The following is a 16,120-nucleotide window of genomic DNA, read 5'->3' as shown; positions in this document are numbered from 1 at the left end:
TGTCCATGCTACCTCCCGTAAGCACTGCTTGCATAGTGGGCAGTATGGTTGGTGGTCCATGCACCGCTCCAGGCATTCCCTGCAGAAGGTGTGTCCGCAAGGAGTGGTCACCGGCTCCAAAAACATCCTGCAAAGAAGCAAAAATACCGGTAAATACAACCAAAACCAAACCCCAAAGCTTCAAAGCTCAGCACCCGGGCCACCCGCTTCTCTCCAGTGCTGCATACATCTCCATCATTTGGCAGGACAGCGTGATTATAGGGATATCAAACAAATCTATTTTTCCAGTGGTGAGCAGTGGTTTTTAATGATATATATGATGCTTTTCATTGCATATTTTGGGTGGTGTGGTGATTTAGAGATAGAAATTCTGGCACAACGATATATTTATTAATATTATTTTAGGCCATTTATTATTTGAATTATTTCATTTTTAGGGGGGGGGGCGATTGCAACCTATGTTTAATATTTTTTTTTAGATTTTTAAAACCTTGATAAATTCCTTTTCAACTTCAGTTTTTAGTCCCCTTAGGGTTTGATCACTCTAATATTATAGTATTGCAGTATATCATGAAAATCATGGTCTCCTATGAATCCCAGATGGTGGACACGGGGGGGGGGTGGGGGGGGCTTAAAGGGTGTTTCAGGTTTAAGAAAACCCCTGCTCCTCCCAGTTGCAGTTTGTTTAAAATACAAAGAAAGGAAAGACCTGCACCCTACCCTGGTCCATCGCTGAGTCTCTGGCGCTGCCCGTGTTTTCTGTAATTATCTGCAGCCAATCAGTGAGCTCAGTGGCTCCGAGTACTATAAGCTATTAACTTGGACAAAGCTGCTGAGCTCACTGATTGGCTGCAGACAACATCAGACACCGGGAGCAGTGGCACAAACTCAAAGCTGGACTTGGGAGAGGGCAAGTATAGCAAAGTTTGATATTCTTAAAGTAAATTTTAGCTGGAGGACAAGGCATTTCTGGAACTCTAATTCCCATCGCTGCTCAGTCTCTGCCTGAAGTCCACAGCGGGCGGTCATGTTCCAGGATCACGCGCTGTGACTTCAGATGTAGCAGAGCTGGAATCGTCGTGGGACCTCGTGTGAATCACATCAGACCTGCAAGGGTGTTTTGGTGGTTAATAAAGTGGTGAAAGAGGGTGCATTTTTTGTAATTTATTTCAAATAAAGTATTTTTCAGTGTTTGTGTTTATTTCCTTTCACTTACAGGTTAGTAATGTGGGTGTCTTATAGACCCTAGCCATCACTAAGCTTGGGCTTAGTGGCAGCTGTGAGCTGCGATTAATCCTTTATTACCCCTGATTGCCGTCGCACCAGGGCAATCAGGAAGAGCCAGGATAAAGTGCTGGGATTGTCGCATCTAATGTATGTGGCAATCTTGGACATCTGCAGGCTGCTATTTTAAGGCTGGTCGGGGGCAATAAGCATGGATCTCCCCAGCCTGAGAATACTAGCCCCCAGCTGTTGGGCTTTATCATGGCTGGGTATCAAAATCGGGGGGAGGGGGCCATACACTTTTTTTTTTAAATGAAAAAAAAAAAAAAAAAAGACGCATGCAGTTCCTCTTATTTTGATACACAGCCAAGATAAGCGCACGGCTGGGGGCTGCAGCCTGTAGCTGTATGCTTCATCTTTGCTGGGTATCATAATCTGGGGGGACCCTACGCCAAATATTTTATTTATTTTTTTACCACAATAGATGCAAATAGCATCTGTGATTGGAAGGAATCAGCTGATACTCAGGGTAGGGGCGCATCTGACTGCAACCAATCACATGTAATAGCAGAAACTGCTGTATGAATACTGGCCTGAAAAATACAATAGCTACATGTAAAAATGAAAAAATGACAATGGAATCTGCATTACTGCTATGAAATATGAATAAAGAGAAATTTAGCTATTGAATTGATCAATGCAACAGAGCCCCAAAACCTCGTCACGGTATTCTCTTATTTTTTATTTTTAAACATAAGAATACCGTGAAGATCAATTCAATAGCTACATTTCTCTTTATTCATATTTCATGGCAGTAATGCAAATTGCATTGTCATGTTTTCATTTTTACATGTAGCTATTTTTAGGCAAGTATTCACACAGCAGTTACTGCTATTACATGTATATCCCTTGCATAGTCACTGGTCTGCATACCTTCTCTCCATATAGTGAAGTTTTTTTAGTTTTTTGCACCCAGTTCAGACTTACAATGGTGTTCCAATTGGTTTTTCTTTATTTGCAACCAATCACAGACCAGTGGGCGGGGAGAGCAGTGCATATGCAAAGAAGGTAATGAGCGGACCCGGAAGCAGTTACAGCCGCGACGAAGCCTCGATAATTACAGCGCGCTTGCTGTAGTCCCACTACCCCTTCCACTACCATTTATAATCGCCGGATTCTGGTTCCCATAGACTTATAAGGGGAGCGGCGTCCATTTTTTTTTTATCCAGTTAGGTCCGCCGGTCCCGGTTATCCGCGAGTCTGCCCAGCACTAGTTATTACATCTGTGACACACTATATCGATGTACTCGGGGCTCTTGACAGAGGAGATGGACAGCTCTCCAGCGCAGAGGCATTCAGGCCGCGATATTATGTATAAGAAATATCAGTGATCTGTTACATTTTACAAGGCCGCCGTCTCTGCGGTTTTGGATTTTTGCATGGATTCCGGCTGTGGTTTTTTGCAACAACAAGTCCCTTTTTCTATTCAGTTTCCAGGGAAACATGCCAGAGGCTCTCCAAATCCTGCTAAATGTGCCTGTAAATAGACTGAAGGACTGTCATGCTGCTCTGTAGATATGGCAGGGAACATCGTGTACATAGCATGGGTCCAAAACCTACGAACCTCCCTCTATTAACCCTGGAAATTATGCAAAATCAACTGTTATGTGCCATTGCTTATATAATGGAGACATGCTCAGTAGCGCTGTACACAAATGTCAACAATCCCATCACCGCTCATCCAAAATTGAAAGATACTGAAAATGCATTAGCAGATTTTTAACATTTCCATAGGATCCAATTTATCCCAATAGGTCGGTTTCACATAGGGATTTTTTGGAAAAACGAGAAACATGTCGTGGATTTTTGCAACGCTGCAGCGACTTGTTATTCATTAATACAAACTGTCATTATTTCGACATTTTTTTACCCTTTTGCTGCACTTTTTTTTCCTGTGGTAAGGTATTTTTATTTTTATACAGGAACAGTCAATAGTTTGGGTACTCCTGTTCAAGCAATGGTTTTCCTTTCATATTGGAATGTGCATATTGTAGATTCAGACTGAAGGAAGAAAAACCATGAAGACGCTGATGTGTTAAAGGTGTTTCTCTACTCCTTGTTTTCATGTGTGCAACAAACCTAAATATGCATTCAACCTTAGATTTCTCAAAGTGGCTTCTTTTCAGCAATTTGACCATAAAAGTCAGCTTCTAGCAGTCTCCTCTGGACAACAATGATGACATGTATCTGCTACTTCACATCTTTGCATCATTTATGAGCACAGTTATCTGAGGTGTTGACAATTTGCAATTTCAAAGATAGGCAACTCTGATGAACTTATCCTCCACAGCAGACGTCATTTTTGGACTTTCAGTCCTGGGGTAATTGTGAAAGCCAGTTTAATCATAACGATTGATGGTTTTCATGACTGTATTTGAGGATAACGTCAAGGTTCTAGCAATTTTCTGGATTGACTAAACTTCATGTCTTAAACTAATGATGGACTGTCATTTTTTAGTTACTTTACTTGAGAGATTCTTGTCATATTCTTGCTTAGAACAGATCTGCAATTGGATTCAGCACTGCTTGGAGCTACATACCAATACAGCCTCTGCAAAACACATGTGATGGTCGCAAACATTTTAAGGCCAATGATTCCACAACTCTTGGGGAGGTATTCCTGTTTGTTGGAAGGCATTCCAGGTGTAGACTAGATAAAGTTGATTGAGAAAATTCCATCGGGTGTAAAGCTGTCGTCATTAGAGTTAAAAAGTTGGGAATCTAAGGTTTAACACATTCTGGTTTCTTTCACATGTGTTTCTTTACTCCTTTTTTTACATATGTGATACTTCATGGTTTTGTAGCCTTCAGTCTGAATCTACAATATGCACATTCCGATAAGAACAAAGAAAACCATGGCAAAAACAAGAGTCTCCAAACTTTTAATCAATTGGCTTATTCATACAAAGAAGGTAATAACCAAATGCTTGTGTAAAAAAAAATAAAAAAAATCCCTGCCTCCAAATAGATTGCTTAAAAAAATAAATAAATAAATAAAAGCAAAAATAAAAGAAAAATTTGAATAGTCAGAAAAAAGTAATGCAAGCACAGAGAGATCTGACCCCACTATTTATGTACCAAATATTATGCATAGTGAGACAAGGGAATGGTGACGTGGCACAGGGGAAGGGGAAAAAAAAAATGGTGGCGATTCCAAAAAAAAAAAAAATTAAAAAACTTATTTAAATTTTTTTGCAATTTCTGCAGCATTTTTTTTTTTTTAGCAACAACAAAGTGGATAAGCATTGAAAACACTCATCCATACGTAGCAGATATCGGGTTTTTCCAAAATTAATCCCTCCCCAAAAATAAACCCATGCAGGAATTATCAGCATTCTCAATGTAAGGCTTAAATATAAGCCCTGCCCTGAAAATAAGCCCTAGTCGCGGTTCAATAGTGAAATGTCCATGCAGCTAAAAAAGTTAAAGATCCTGCAGGACACTTCATTATAGAAAGCAGACACCCCGGAATCACACTCACCAGACGCCGAGCGGGAGGACCTTCGGTCGAATGCACACCCACACACATCAGATGGCACACCCACACACATCGGATGGCACACCCACACACATCGGATGGCACACCCACACACATCGGATGGCACACCTACACACATCGGATGGCACACCCACACACATCGGATGGCACACCCACACACATCGGATGGCACACCCACACACATCAGATGGAACCCCCACACACATCAGATGGAACCCCCACACACATCAGATTACAAAACCCACACACTTCAGATTGCACACCTACACACTTCAGATTGCACACCCACACACTTCAGATCGCACACCCACACACTTCAGATCGCACACCCACACACTTCAGATCGCACACCCACACACTTCAGATCGCACACCCACACACTTCAGATCGCACACCCACACACTTCAGATCGCACACCCACACACTTCAGATCGCACACCCACACACTTCAGATCGCACACCCACACACTTCAGATCGCACACCCACACACTTCAGATCGCACACCCACACACTTCAGATCGCACACCCACACACTTCAGATCGCACACCCACACACATCAGATTGCTCGCACATATGATAGCACACCGGCGATACCGATTGCTTCTTGCAGTCAGAGAATCCTGGAATACAGTGCGGTAGAACACATAGAGGGCCTGCGGTGGAACACATTGATACAGTCCACCGTCGAGTCCTCCATGCATTCCATCACATGTCCTCATGCTCCACTGCACTGCATCCCATCTTGTCTTACTGTCTGGAAGCAATCGGTATAGTAGGATGTGGTGAGTGAGTGTGTGCGACCTGATGCATGTGCGTGTGTGTGCGCGATGTGATGTAGTATGTGCATGCGTTGGCAAGAAGCAGGGGAGGACTGCTGAGGAGCATACCTCTTGGGAGTGCCCATTGAAGATTGCAGAAGGACCTGGGAGCCACGCAGACGTCCGGGGTCTGGTAAGCATGATTCTCCTGGGAAAGGGAGGGAAAGGTATGTGGGGGGTTTTTTTTGGAGGGGAGGGGGTAACCAACAGTGTTTCCCCAAGAATAATACATACTCGAAAATAAGCCCTAGCGATTTTTTTTCGGGGCAAAAAAGAAGTATAAGACAGAGTCTTAATTTTGGAAAAACAAGGTATTTTGTGCGGCAACTGATTTTTGTAATCTGCAATTTTGGGGGGGCGATGTTCTCATTGAGTTCAATAGGGAAATCAAAATTAAAAAAAAAAAAAGTCCAGTCTATTCGCAGGTCCACTTTAAAGTATGGAAATCCTGGCATTAAAAAACCCTGCAAAGCAAAAATGAAAGAAAACCATGATACTCACCTCTGCAGATGCTTTTGCCGCTGTCCCAGAGCTTCCATACTGACCTTTGACTTCTGTGCACTTTGTACAAAAATACTAAAATTTTACTTTATTTCTTTAATTTTAGTCTCTTGAAAACTCACCGAATACACAGCGAGCATTCTACATCAGAGAGGCTCAAGACATCTTTCAGCAATGGATCGGGTGGGAGGCAATCTGTGTCATTCTCCTCATCCTCCAGAGCGTCTGCAAAAACATATTCGAGGACATGACATCTTCTCCATTTATCGTCAGTCTGTAATTTGCAGAGTTCTAACTGCGATGCCAACTTACATTAGCGGAAAAGCTTACTCTATCATCAGTGTCACATCAATGGGAGGTCCGACGCTCAGCACCCCCACTGATCTGATATTGATGACCTATCATGGGAAAGATTTTAAGTTGTTTGGAGGACCAGACAAAAAAACCAAACATGTAAATAACATCTTCACAGAGGAACTGTACAAGGATCTTGTCACGGGGGTGTACAGATGGAACAGGGGCTCCTAGGCTGATCCTAAGACTGGGGCCCCTGTGCTGTCCCTTATCTCGAAGGTAGACTTGATGGTAGCCAAGTTTGAGCCTTCAAACTGACCCTATCTCCTGTCCAAGCCATGGTATTACTCCCCCCCCCACCTGGGGAGCAGGAAGGAAACCCAGTAACCAAAACCCCACAAATAATCACAGACAAGATTAACGAGAAGGCCGAAGACAAACGGCATGAAAATCGGAGCGAGTGGAATGCGATAAAACATCGCATTCCACTCGGACCAATATTAGCCTATGTGCCAGCACCCATGAGCGATTATTTTCTCAGCCCTAATCGGACCGAGAAAACAGTCGCAGCATGCTGTGGGTGCAATGCGACCCTTGTTTTTCTCGCAGCCATTCAAGTCTATGGGGCGAGAGAAAGATCGCACTGCACTCGCAGTACACCTGTGTACTGCGAGTGCCGAGCGAGAATGGCAATAGCCGGCAACGGAGGAGAGAGGGAAATAAATCCCTCCTTGACCTCCTCAGTGCTGGCCCTCCCCTCCTCAGTGCCGGCATGCCCCCCCCCCCCGCAGCTGTGGTCCGATCGCATGATTGGACCTCAGTCGCAATGACACTCTGCTCCCGCTGTGCTGACAGCGTGAGACGAGTGTCATGCGAGGATCGCAGTAGTCCCCGTGTGGCCCCGGCCAAACTCGTGCACACTGCACTCAAATGTGGGACACTATGTGAACTGGGGAGTAACGCAAAAGGGGTTGGAAATAAATGCACGACTGGAGGACACACACACACACACACTATGCTGAACCGTAACTTGAAGATCACCATACAACTGGATAACAACAGGAACCAGGAAGCAAAAAGCAATATCCTTCAATCAGCCCCAGAATCCAGAACCTTTTAAAGGCTGGAGATGGTGATCAGCAGCCTGAGCTCCCAGCAGCTGATCACAAGCCAGCAGAAATTAACTCCCGCTGTGCTGGAGAGCAGTGAAGCCAGAATCAGCTGACGCCCATGACTAGCTGTGCAACTAAAGAACTCCAAGCAGCTTGTCGGACTCTAAAGTGTGACACAAAACGAGTGCAACGTGGAACACCTCATGACAGATTGCTAGTGCCACATATTGGAGGTAGCCCTTCAATAAGTCAATATCAATCCTTTAAAAAGAGCTTTGCCACATGACCTAGGATATAAAGCCAAACCAGAATTTCCATTTGCAGACAGCTGTTTGGGGGATCTTGCCCCTCATCAGTGCAAAGTATAACTTTGCACTTCTAAAGGGAACACCAGTCTGCTGTAGAGAGCGTTATCTATATGTCTCCTTACACCGGATGGCCTTCTTTAAAGGGAAACTTTACTCCTTAGACCCTTTGTCCAAGACCTCACACAGTGTTAACCAATCTTCTACCTTTGAGCTAATGAAGGGCAAGAGCCCCGAAATAGCAGTCTGCAAATAGAGATTCTGGTTTGGCTTTATTTTCAAAGTAAAGTGGTAAGGTTCATTAAATGGTCCATATTGAAGTATATCTCCAAATGGTGGGACTAAAGAGCCTGTTCTTGTCCTCTATGAAGACGCTATTTGCAGATTTTAATTTCCTATGGAGCATTGCATGGCCTATAAGTCTCAGTACACAAAAGTTCTTAAAAGACCTAGGTCTTTTTTCAACCTATGTAACTATGAATGATTTCTTCAGAACACACAACATTGTTGGTTATAAGTGACTTAGGGACAAAATGTAGAATTGGTGGAGGATGGTTGAACTAGATGGACCTAGGTCTATTTTCAACCTATGTAACGTGAATAAGATATCCATCCATGTGAAAATAAATGATAAAATATTGCAGTTTCTACATTAACCACTAGATGTCAGTATGATAAGGCACATACAAAACGCGTTGCTTTACAGCCTACAGTAAAACTGATTGTCATTATCTTAATATCACTGTAAGAGCGTTAACAAGGAGTCATCAAAGACGTGAGCAGCATATTTCTGAGATATGATAGCAATGTCCTAATGGTAGAAATTTGACCACATAGATTGTAAATCTCCAGTCTAGTCACTTCTGATGCAATTTTTTTTTTAATATTGTAATAGCGGAGCAGTTGGGAACCGCCACATAATCACTTCCCAAGGGGAGGAAGATATGAGATATGAGAAGCAGGAGGACGACTTGTACATAGCAGTGTATCATGTAGATCTTTTTATCCATTTCATGGCCTGGAGACAATAGGAGCAGACGCAGAACCGCCATGACTCATCTCTCTAAGCATTTACTGACATGAAATGGATGAGGCGATGGCAGAGAGAAAAGGGAGGCAAAGTGCTAATAAGATTTCGAGAGGGGAAGATTCCAGATGAAGTATGGCAGAGATGGAAAGCCGTGCCCACGTCCATTACCGTGCCCTGCTCGTATTCTCGCTATCGAGAGGAGAGCTGTAGACTCGTGGTCTGGTATCACATCACAGAGCCTGTGTAAAGTGTACAATGTCTGGGGGTCTCCACGCTCTCCCCCAACAGACTATATTGGGAAAGAAAAATAGGTTTGGGCAACTCCGAGTGGGAGATAAGCCATCAGAGGTAGCTGGCAGTGGCTTAAGACCCCGTTACACGTCGGGGTCACGGAATTCGTGACGCACATCCGGCCTCGTTAGCGACGTCGTTGCGTGTAACAGCTCCGAGCAACTGTTAACGATCAAAAATACTCACCTTATCGTTGATCGTTGACACGTCGTTCATTTTCAAAATCTCGTTGGTCGTTGTGGACGTAGGTTGTTCAACGTAGGTTGTTCTGAGGCAGCACACATCGCTACGTGTGACACCCCGGGAACGACGAACAACAGCTTACCTGCGTCCTCCTTCAATGAGGTGGGTGTGTCGTTAATGCAGCTGTTCTCCCCCCTCCGCTTCTATTGGTCGGCCGCTGTGATGGCGCACGAACCTCCCCCTTAACAAAGAGGTTGTTCGCCGCCCACAGCGATGTCGCTAGGAAGGCAAGTACGTGTGACGGGTGTTAGTGATATTGTGCGCCGCGGGCAGCGATTTGCCTGTGACGCGCAAACGACGGGGGCGGGTACGCTCGCTAGCGATATCGTTGCGTGTAAAGCCCCCTTTACTCCTCTCTTCCCACTGAAAACACCTGCACACAAGTCCAAGATGGGCAAGTTTGCAACCTGCCAGTAAACATTTTTGCTGTCAGTGAATGGAAACTGTGATGCTAGCCACTACGTGCAGGAAGTATGGATGGAAGAGTAACGGTTGAACACGTATGAGCACAAGGAGTAAACAGGTGCGTAGTCAGGTCAATATTCGAGGGTCAGAAATCCAGGAAAGTACGTAATAAGTGCAGGGAGAAAACAGACGTGGTGAGGTAATGGTCCAAGGTCAAAAGGCAAGAGGTAAACCAAAAAATGGGGTCAGAAAACAAAACCCAGAACACTAGCAGAGACACAAGCCAACAGCACAACTGCAGAAACAAAGAATACAACTGGCAAGGTTCTAAGCATGCATGCTCAGTAAAGAAGTCTGAGCAATTACCAGGAAGGTTGAACACCTGAGTAATGAGCACCAACATGGAATCCTGTGCTGTCAGTCAAACTGCTAGCTCAGTAACTAAGGAAAGAGCAGCAGAGCATCTCCAAAGGCAAGATGCTCTGCACAGACAAATAGTGTCACTGCCAGGTCTTTAATCCAGGAAAATGCAGCAGAGCATCTTCAAGTCTGCAATATGCTCTGCACAGAGGAATCGTGACAGAAACATTTCTGCTTTATAGCTAGAATGAAATCTTGCTCTACACATGCTTCCATGAAACAGTTTCATATTTTTAATTTTTTTCATTCAAATTTAAATTTTATTATATTTGACGGATGCTGGAAGGATTCAGGTACAGGAACAGACAGGATATTCTGGCACAGGAAACAGACAGGACAGAATCAAGAAGACAGACAGGTGTACTGATAGGTTCCTGGTGAGCTTGATCCCAATTGCTCAGGCAACTCCCTACAGGGGAAGATGCCTTAAATACCAAATGCCTTCCAGCCATACACTGGGTAACGTGTTGCGTCTGTAAGAAACAGGGAGCGTGCAAGAACATTGCCAAGAGACCTGAGTGATGAGCATAGGCCCTGGTGCATGGGGACCGCACAAGGAGGCTGGCCGTGGTGGTGAGCCCGTTGGCGTCCCTGCTGAAGAGAGGAGGTAGGATAATACAGGGATGTTGACATTACATTATCCAATGATGATCCCTAGATTTTGTTCAAATAAGGAACTAAGGGCAGAGACTTGTACTTTGAGGTTGCTGAGACTGAAACCTTTCTCTAGATCATCTTGCAAGAAGTCCATGATCTGAGCTACATCTGGATGGAGTAGATCTGGAAGTCTAGAGCCACACCAATATTCATATTTTGGTGTAAATGGCGTGTGTCAACTGCTTCCTACTCTTCTGGGAGTATATTTATGACTATCTGAGAGTCCTCTAGCCCTCATGATTGAGAAGCCATGCAGCCAAATGTAAGATCTTGGGATCTGAATGGCAAATCGGCCCTGATGGAGAAGGTTATGCATTAATGAGAGTGGAATTGGGGGTAGGCATATGCTAGCCTTAATTCTCAGGAGCGAACTATTGTGTCCACTGCTTTGCAGAAATCTCTTGGGATTAGAGAGAAATAGCAGTCCACCTTTTCATTCTGAATGCCTGCAAAAAGATTCACCTCTGGACAATCCCACCCGCTGACCAACATCTACAATACTTCCCTATTAAGACTCCATTCGCCTAGTTGTACGATTTCTCTGCTCAAGAAGTCCACCTGGACATTGGTGGAGCCTTTTAGGCTAGGTTCACACTTCCGTTAAATTGTAATCAGTCACAATCCACTGCTCTGGTAAACAACGGAATCAGTTTGGCCGATTCCGTTGTTCCCATAGACTTGTATGAGCGGCAGATTGTGACTGATGACGCTGTGTTGCACCCTCTGCCCGACTGATCAGTCGTGAAACGAATGACCGCGGGGCGGAAGGAACGCAGCCTGTAACGGTTTTTCAGCAGCGCAATCCATAGAATTTTGCTGCGCATGCTCTCTCTGGCTCCCTGCACACGTAACCAGGATACACATCGGGTTACTAAGCAATGCGCTTTGGTTAGTTACCCAACATTTACACTGGTTCTGTGTGCAGGGAGCCAGCGCTAAGCAGTGTACGCTGTTAACCAAGGTAAATATCGGGTAACCAAGCAAAAAGCGCTTTGCTTTTAGTTGCCCGATATTTACCCTGGATACGTGTGCAGGGAGGCCGACACTTCCCCGCTCGGCTCCGCCCCATCCCGCACTCCGCATGTGTACACACACACACACACACACACACACACACATACACACTCACTCACTCACCTGTCCCCAGCCCTGCAGTCCCCGCGGCACTGACGTCCTCAGCGCCACGAACCCGCTCGGCCCCGCCCCCTCACGCTCCGCCCCCGCACACAACGGAGTCCGACAATGAATTCTGTTCTTTGTCATCCGTTGTACAACGCATCAGTCACATGCGTCAAGCAACGCATGTGACTGATGCAAAACAACGGAAATGTGAACCTAGCCTTAGATGGAGTGCTGACAGGGAGGGGAAACGTTCTGCCCAAAGGAAGATTTCCGATGAGAGTAAGAGGTACTTTGTACGCTGCGACATCACAAGCCGATGCTGCGATGTCGAGCGCGATAGTCCCCGCCCCCGTCGCAGCAGCGATATCTTGTGATTGCTGGCGTAGCGAACATTATCGCTACGCCAGCTTCACATGCACTTACCTGTCCTGCGACGTCGCTCTGGCCGGCGACCCACCTCCTTCCTAAGGGGGCGGGTCGTGCGGCGTCACAGCGACGTCACACGGCAGGCGTCCAATAGCAGCGGAGGGGCGGAGATGAGCAGGATGTAAACATCCCGCCCACCTACGTCCTTCCGCATTGCAGCCGGGACGCAGGTAAGATGTTCCGCGCTCCTGCGGCTTCATACACAGCGATGTGTGCTGCCGCAGGCACGAGGAACTACATCGCACCTGTCGCTGCACCGGCATTATGGAAATGTCGGACCCTACACCGATGATACGTTTAACGAGCGCAAAAGCGTCGTTATTGTATCAAAAAGGATTTGCACACTACGATATCGACTGCGACGCTGGATGTGCGTCACTTTCGATTTGACCCCACCGACATCACACCTGCGATATCGTAGTGTGCAAAGCCCACCTTACTCTAGATCCTCATATTTTGTTCTTCCTTGATGATAGATGTAAGCTATCCTTGTTACGTTTTCGGAATAGATTTTTACAAGAGCACCTTATATCAAGATACTGCAGCTTTTAAGGCCTCGTCTACAGCCTAGCTTTTTTTTGCTGGCATCCATAGTAACCATCACGAGATGATTCTGATTCCAGGATACTCCCTGCCTTACGTTCTTGGGTTTGAGCCACCAGTGAGTGAAGACTTCACCGACTGGGCAAGGAAATCTTTCTGTTTAGGGATTGAGAGATCAGTCCCAACATAGAAGAATAAATGTTTGCAGAATTCTCATATGCATTTATGACCAGGAAACAGCCTGAATACAAGAGGTCTTGGAACCCAGGACAGACATTGCGAACCTTAATGATACTCTCTTCTGACTCTGCCAAGTTGCTATTCTTAATTTTACTTGAATTTGTTTTTCTTCTGGATGGATGCGTAAGAGTCCGGTAGGATTTCATAGCAAGGTCTTTCTTGTAACAGGGACCAAGTCTGATTTTTGATGGTTCATCAGTCACCTCAGAGATGTCAAAATCTGAAGGGATTTTTGGAGATGTTCTATGAAATCCTGTATTGCGGGAGCTATTACTAGGAAATTGTAGAGATACGGAACTGTGTTGATGTTCTGATTTCTGACGTAAGCCACTGTTTCCGCCATACTCTTGGTAAATACTTGAAGAACCGCTGAGATTCCGAAGGGCAGAACACTAGATTGGGAATGCAGTACCCGATGATCTTGGGGGACAGCAAACCTTAGGAGTTCTCTGTAATATGGATGAATAGTAACTTGATAATAGGCGTCTGGTAAACCTATATTCGAGATTACAAAACTTTGTCCTATCAAGAGGATGGTAGATCTTATGGGTTCTATTTTGATTCTTTTGTAAATGAGGTATTTTTAGTGGCTTCAAATTTATGATTATCCTGTAGGATCCAGTTTTTTTATGAGGAATAAATGAGAATAATGACCTCTTCCATATTCTATTTCTGGAACTGGGGAGATCACCCCTGCAGTCCTTAGATCCTGAAGACCAGACATTGGGGTGTTTCTTAGTTACTGGGATGATAGGTGGGTTATTTTCATACATTCAAACAACTTCCATTTTTATTCCTTTTTGGATAGATTCCAGGAACCACTGATCTGACGTAATTATTTGCCATCGGGAAAGGAACTTTGAGATATGGCCCCCACTGCTCTGGCATCATTGTCTATCTTGTCGCTGATTCTGACCAAGCAGGATGTTCCTTCTTCTTCCCCCCTCAGGGTAACTCTAGTGACCTGACTTTCCTTTCCCTCTGTATTAAGGGATCTGGTTCTAAATTTCTTGGTTCCAGTAAGGATTTTTTCTAATACAATGCTTTATCCAATAATTCATCCCTGCTGGACCGGACAGAGTAGAGTCTGATCTTAGACGCCACATCTCCATCCCATGACTTTAGCCAGAGAGCTCACCTTGTTGAATTTGAAAATACCGAAGACTTGGCTACCACCCTCACTGTTTCTGTAGAGGCATCCGCTAGGAAACCTGTGGCCTTTTGGATAAGAGGAAGTAAAGCTAGAATATCCTCTCTGGGAGTGTCCATGGAAACATGGTCCTCTTCTTGGTTCAGCCACCGGAACATTGACCTTGCGACCCTTGTGAAAACAACATTCATCTTCCATAATGATGCTGAAGTCTCCCACGATTTCCTTAGCAGGCTCCTCATCTTCCGATCCATAGGATCTCAAAGATAACATGAATCCTCAAATGGCAATGTTGTTTTCTTTGCCACTCGGACCACCTGTATGTCCACTTTTGGTATCTCGGAGGAGCATTTAGTTATTTCCTCTTCTAGGGAAACCTATATTTCAGTTCGGCAGGGAAACCCAGTCATTTCCTTGGAAATAACCATTCATCCATAATCAGACTCTAGACGTTTTCATGAACTAGGAACACCATATTCTTTCTAGTCTGAAGACCTCCAAACATCTCATCTTGGACAGACCAAGTATTATCCTCCTCTTCTACTTCCAATGTACTTCTTACAGCTGTAAGGAGCTCCTCCATATCTTCGGAAGAAAAGTAATACTGCTTATCTCCCAGGGTCAGGTCTGGCATGGAGAATAGTTCACCTTCTTCCAGAAATTCCCTGGGAATTGAAGCTCGTTCTTTTTGAGAGTCTGAGTCGGAATATTCTACACACCAGATAAGTAATAACTTACTGATCGGTGGGTGTCTGCCCACTGGGATCCGCACAGATTGGTGGATCATATATTTTTTTATCCCCACTACAAAACGGATTGGCAGGTTGGACACCCGACCTCACTCCATTTATTCTCCATGAGGCTTCTGGAAAAAGCAGAGCGCAGCGTTCCACAGCCCCATAGGGACTGATGGAAAGCTGTGGTTACATATGTGCACTGGAGCTCCGTTCCAGGTGATTTCTGTAGGTCAGAGTCCACAGACCCCAAGTTATCACCTGTCCAGTGGATAAGCGATACTTCTTTTCACCAGATAACTCCTTAAAAATTTTACGATACACTTTAAGGAGCCTTGCAGCTGAAACTGAAAATTAGAACCTAAGCACTTAGCCTTGTAGGGGATGTAGCCCCTGTAAAAACTGCACTTTTAGTGCTTTAGTCACCGCTTCCACACTTAGCATATAGGATCAAACTTCAGCACCTAAGTCGGGTGCTCGGTGTACCCTGGGTGTGGCTAACAGGCTCAGATCTTTGCTCTGCTCACTGGTTTTGCCCATCCACGCCTGCCTCACCTCAGATTGAGCGTGTCTGAGCTTTCCTTGTAGACAGTGCTCACTACAAACAAGACGCTGCTGTCAATCACCATTGATGGAGGTGCGGCCTGGCAAAACTAGTGGGCGGAGTAAATAGCATTTTGGTCACACCCATGGTGTACCAAGAACCCTAATTAGCATAAGGCGGCATCGATTACATCACTAAAGATCCCTATATTTTATAGGGACTACATCCCCTACAAGGATGTGTGCCCATCCCTGATCCTTTTTTTCTGAGACATCTGCTCTGCACAGAAACACCTTAAATAGCAGGTTAGGATGATATTAAACTTCTGTGTATGGTCACATTTAGGCTGATAATTAGAAATAGAATCTGTCACCAAATGTTTGGTAATTTTTTTGTCACCTAATCTGAGAGCAGCATAACTTAGCGGCAGAGACCCAGATTCCAGCAATGTGTCACTTACTGGGCTGCTTAGTGTAGCTTTGATAAAATCACTGTTTAAT

The 16,120-nt window shown here is 44.9% G+C and overlaps 1 protein-coding gene across 3 annotated transcripts in view; it reads right to left on the bottom strand.

The window, feature by feature from the left end:
• LOC142301195 (LON peptidase N-terminal domain and RING finger protein 1-like) overlaps positions 1 to 16,120 on the bottom strand; it is a 114,418-nt gene that overhangs the window by 50,518 nt on the left and 47,780 nt on the right. For all 3 annotated transcript variants that reach the window (XM_075342221.1, XM_075342222.1, XM_075342223.1), the window contains exons 6-7: positions 6,227 to 6,329; positions 13 to 127 (exon numbers count right to left, since the gene is read on the bottom strand). In XM_075342221.1, the coding sequence (XP_075198336.1) occupies positions 13 to 127; positions 6,227 to 6,329 (218 nt within the window). The remainder of the gene's footprint in view (positions 1 to 12; positions 128 to 6,226; positions 6,330 to 16,120) is intronic.

This window comes from Anomaloglossus baeobatrachus, chromosome 4 (genome assembly GCF_048569485.1).
Source record: "Anomaloglossus baeobatrachus isolate aAnoBae1 chromosome 4, aAnoBae1.hap1, whole genome shotgun sequence".
Classification (NCBI taxonomy): domain Eukaryota; kingdom Metazoa; phylum Chordata; class Amphibia; order Anura; family Aromobatidae; genus Anomaloglossus; species Anomaloglossus baeobatrachus.
This window is presented reverse-complemented; position numbering and strand designations above follow the sequence as displayed.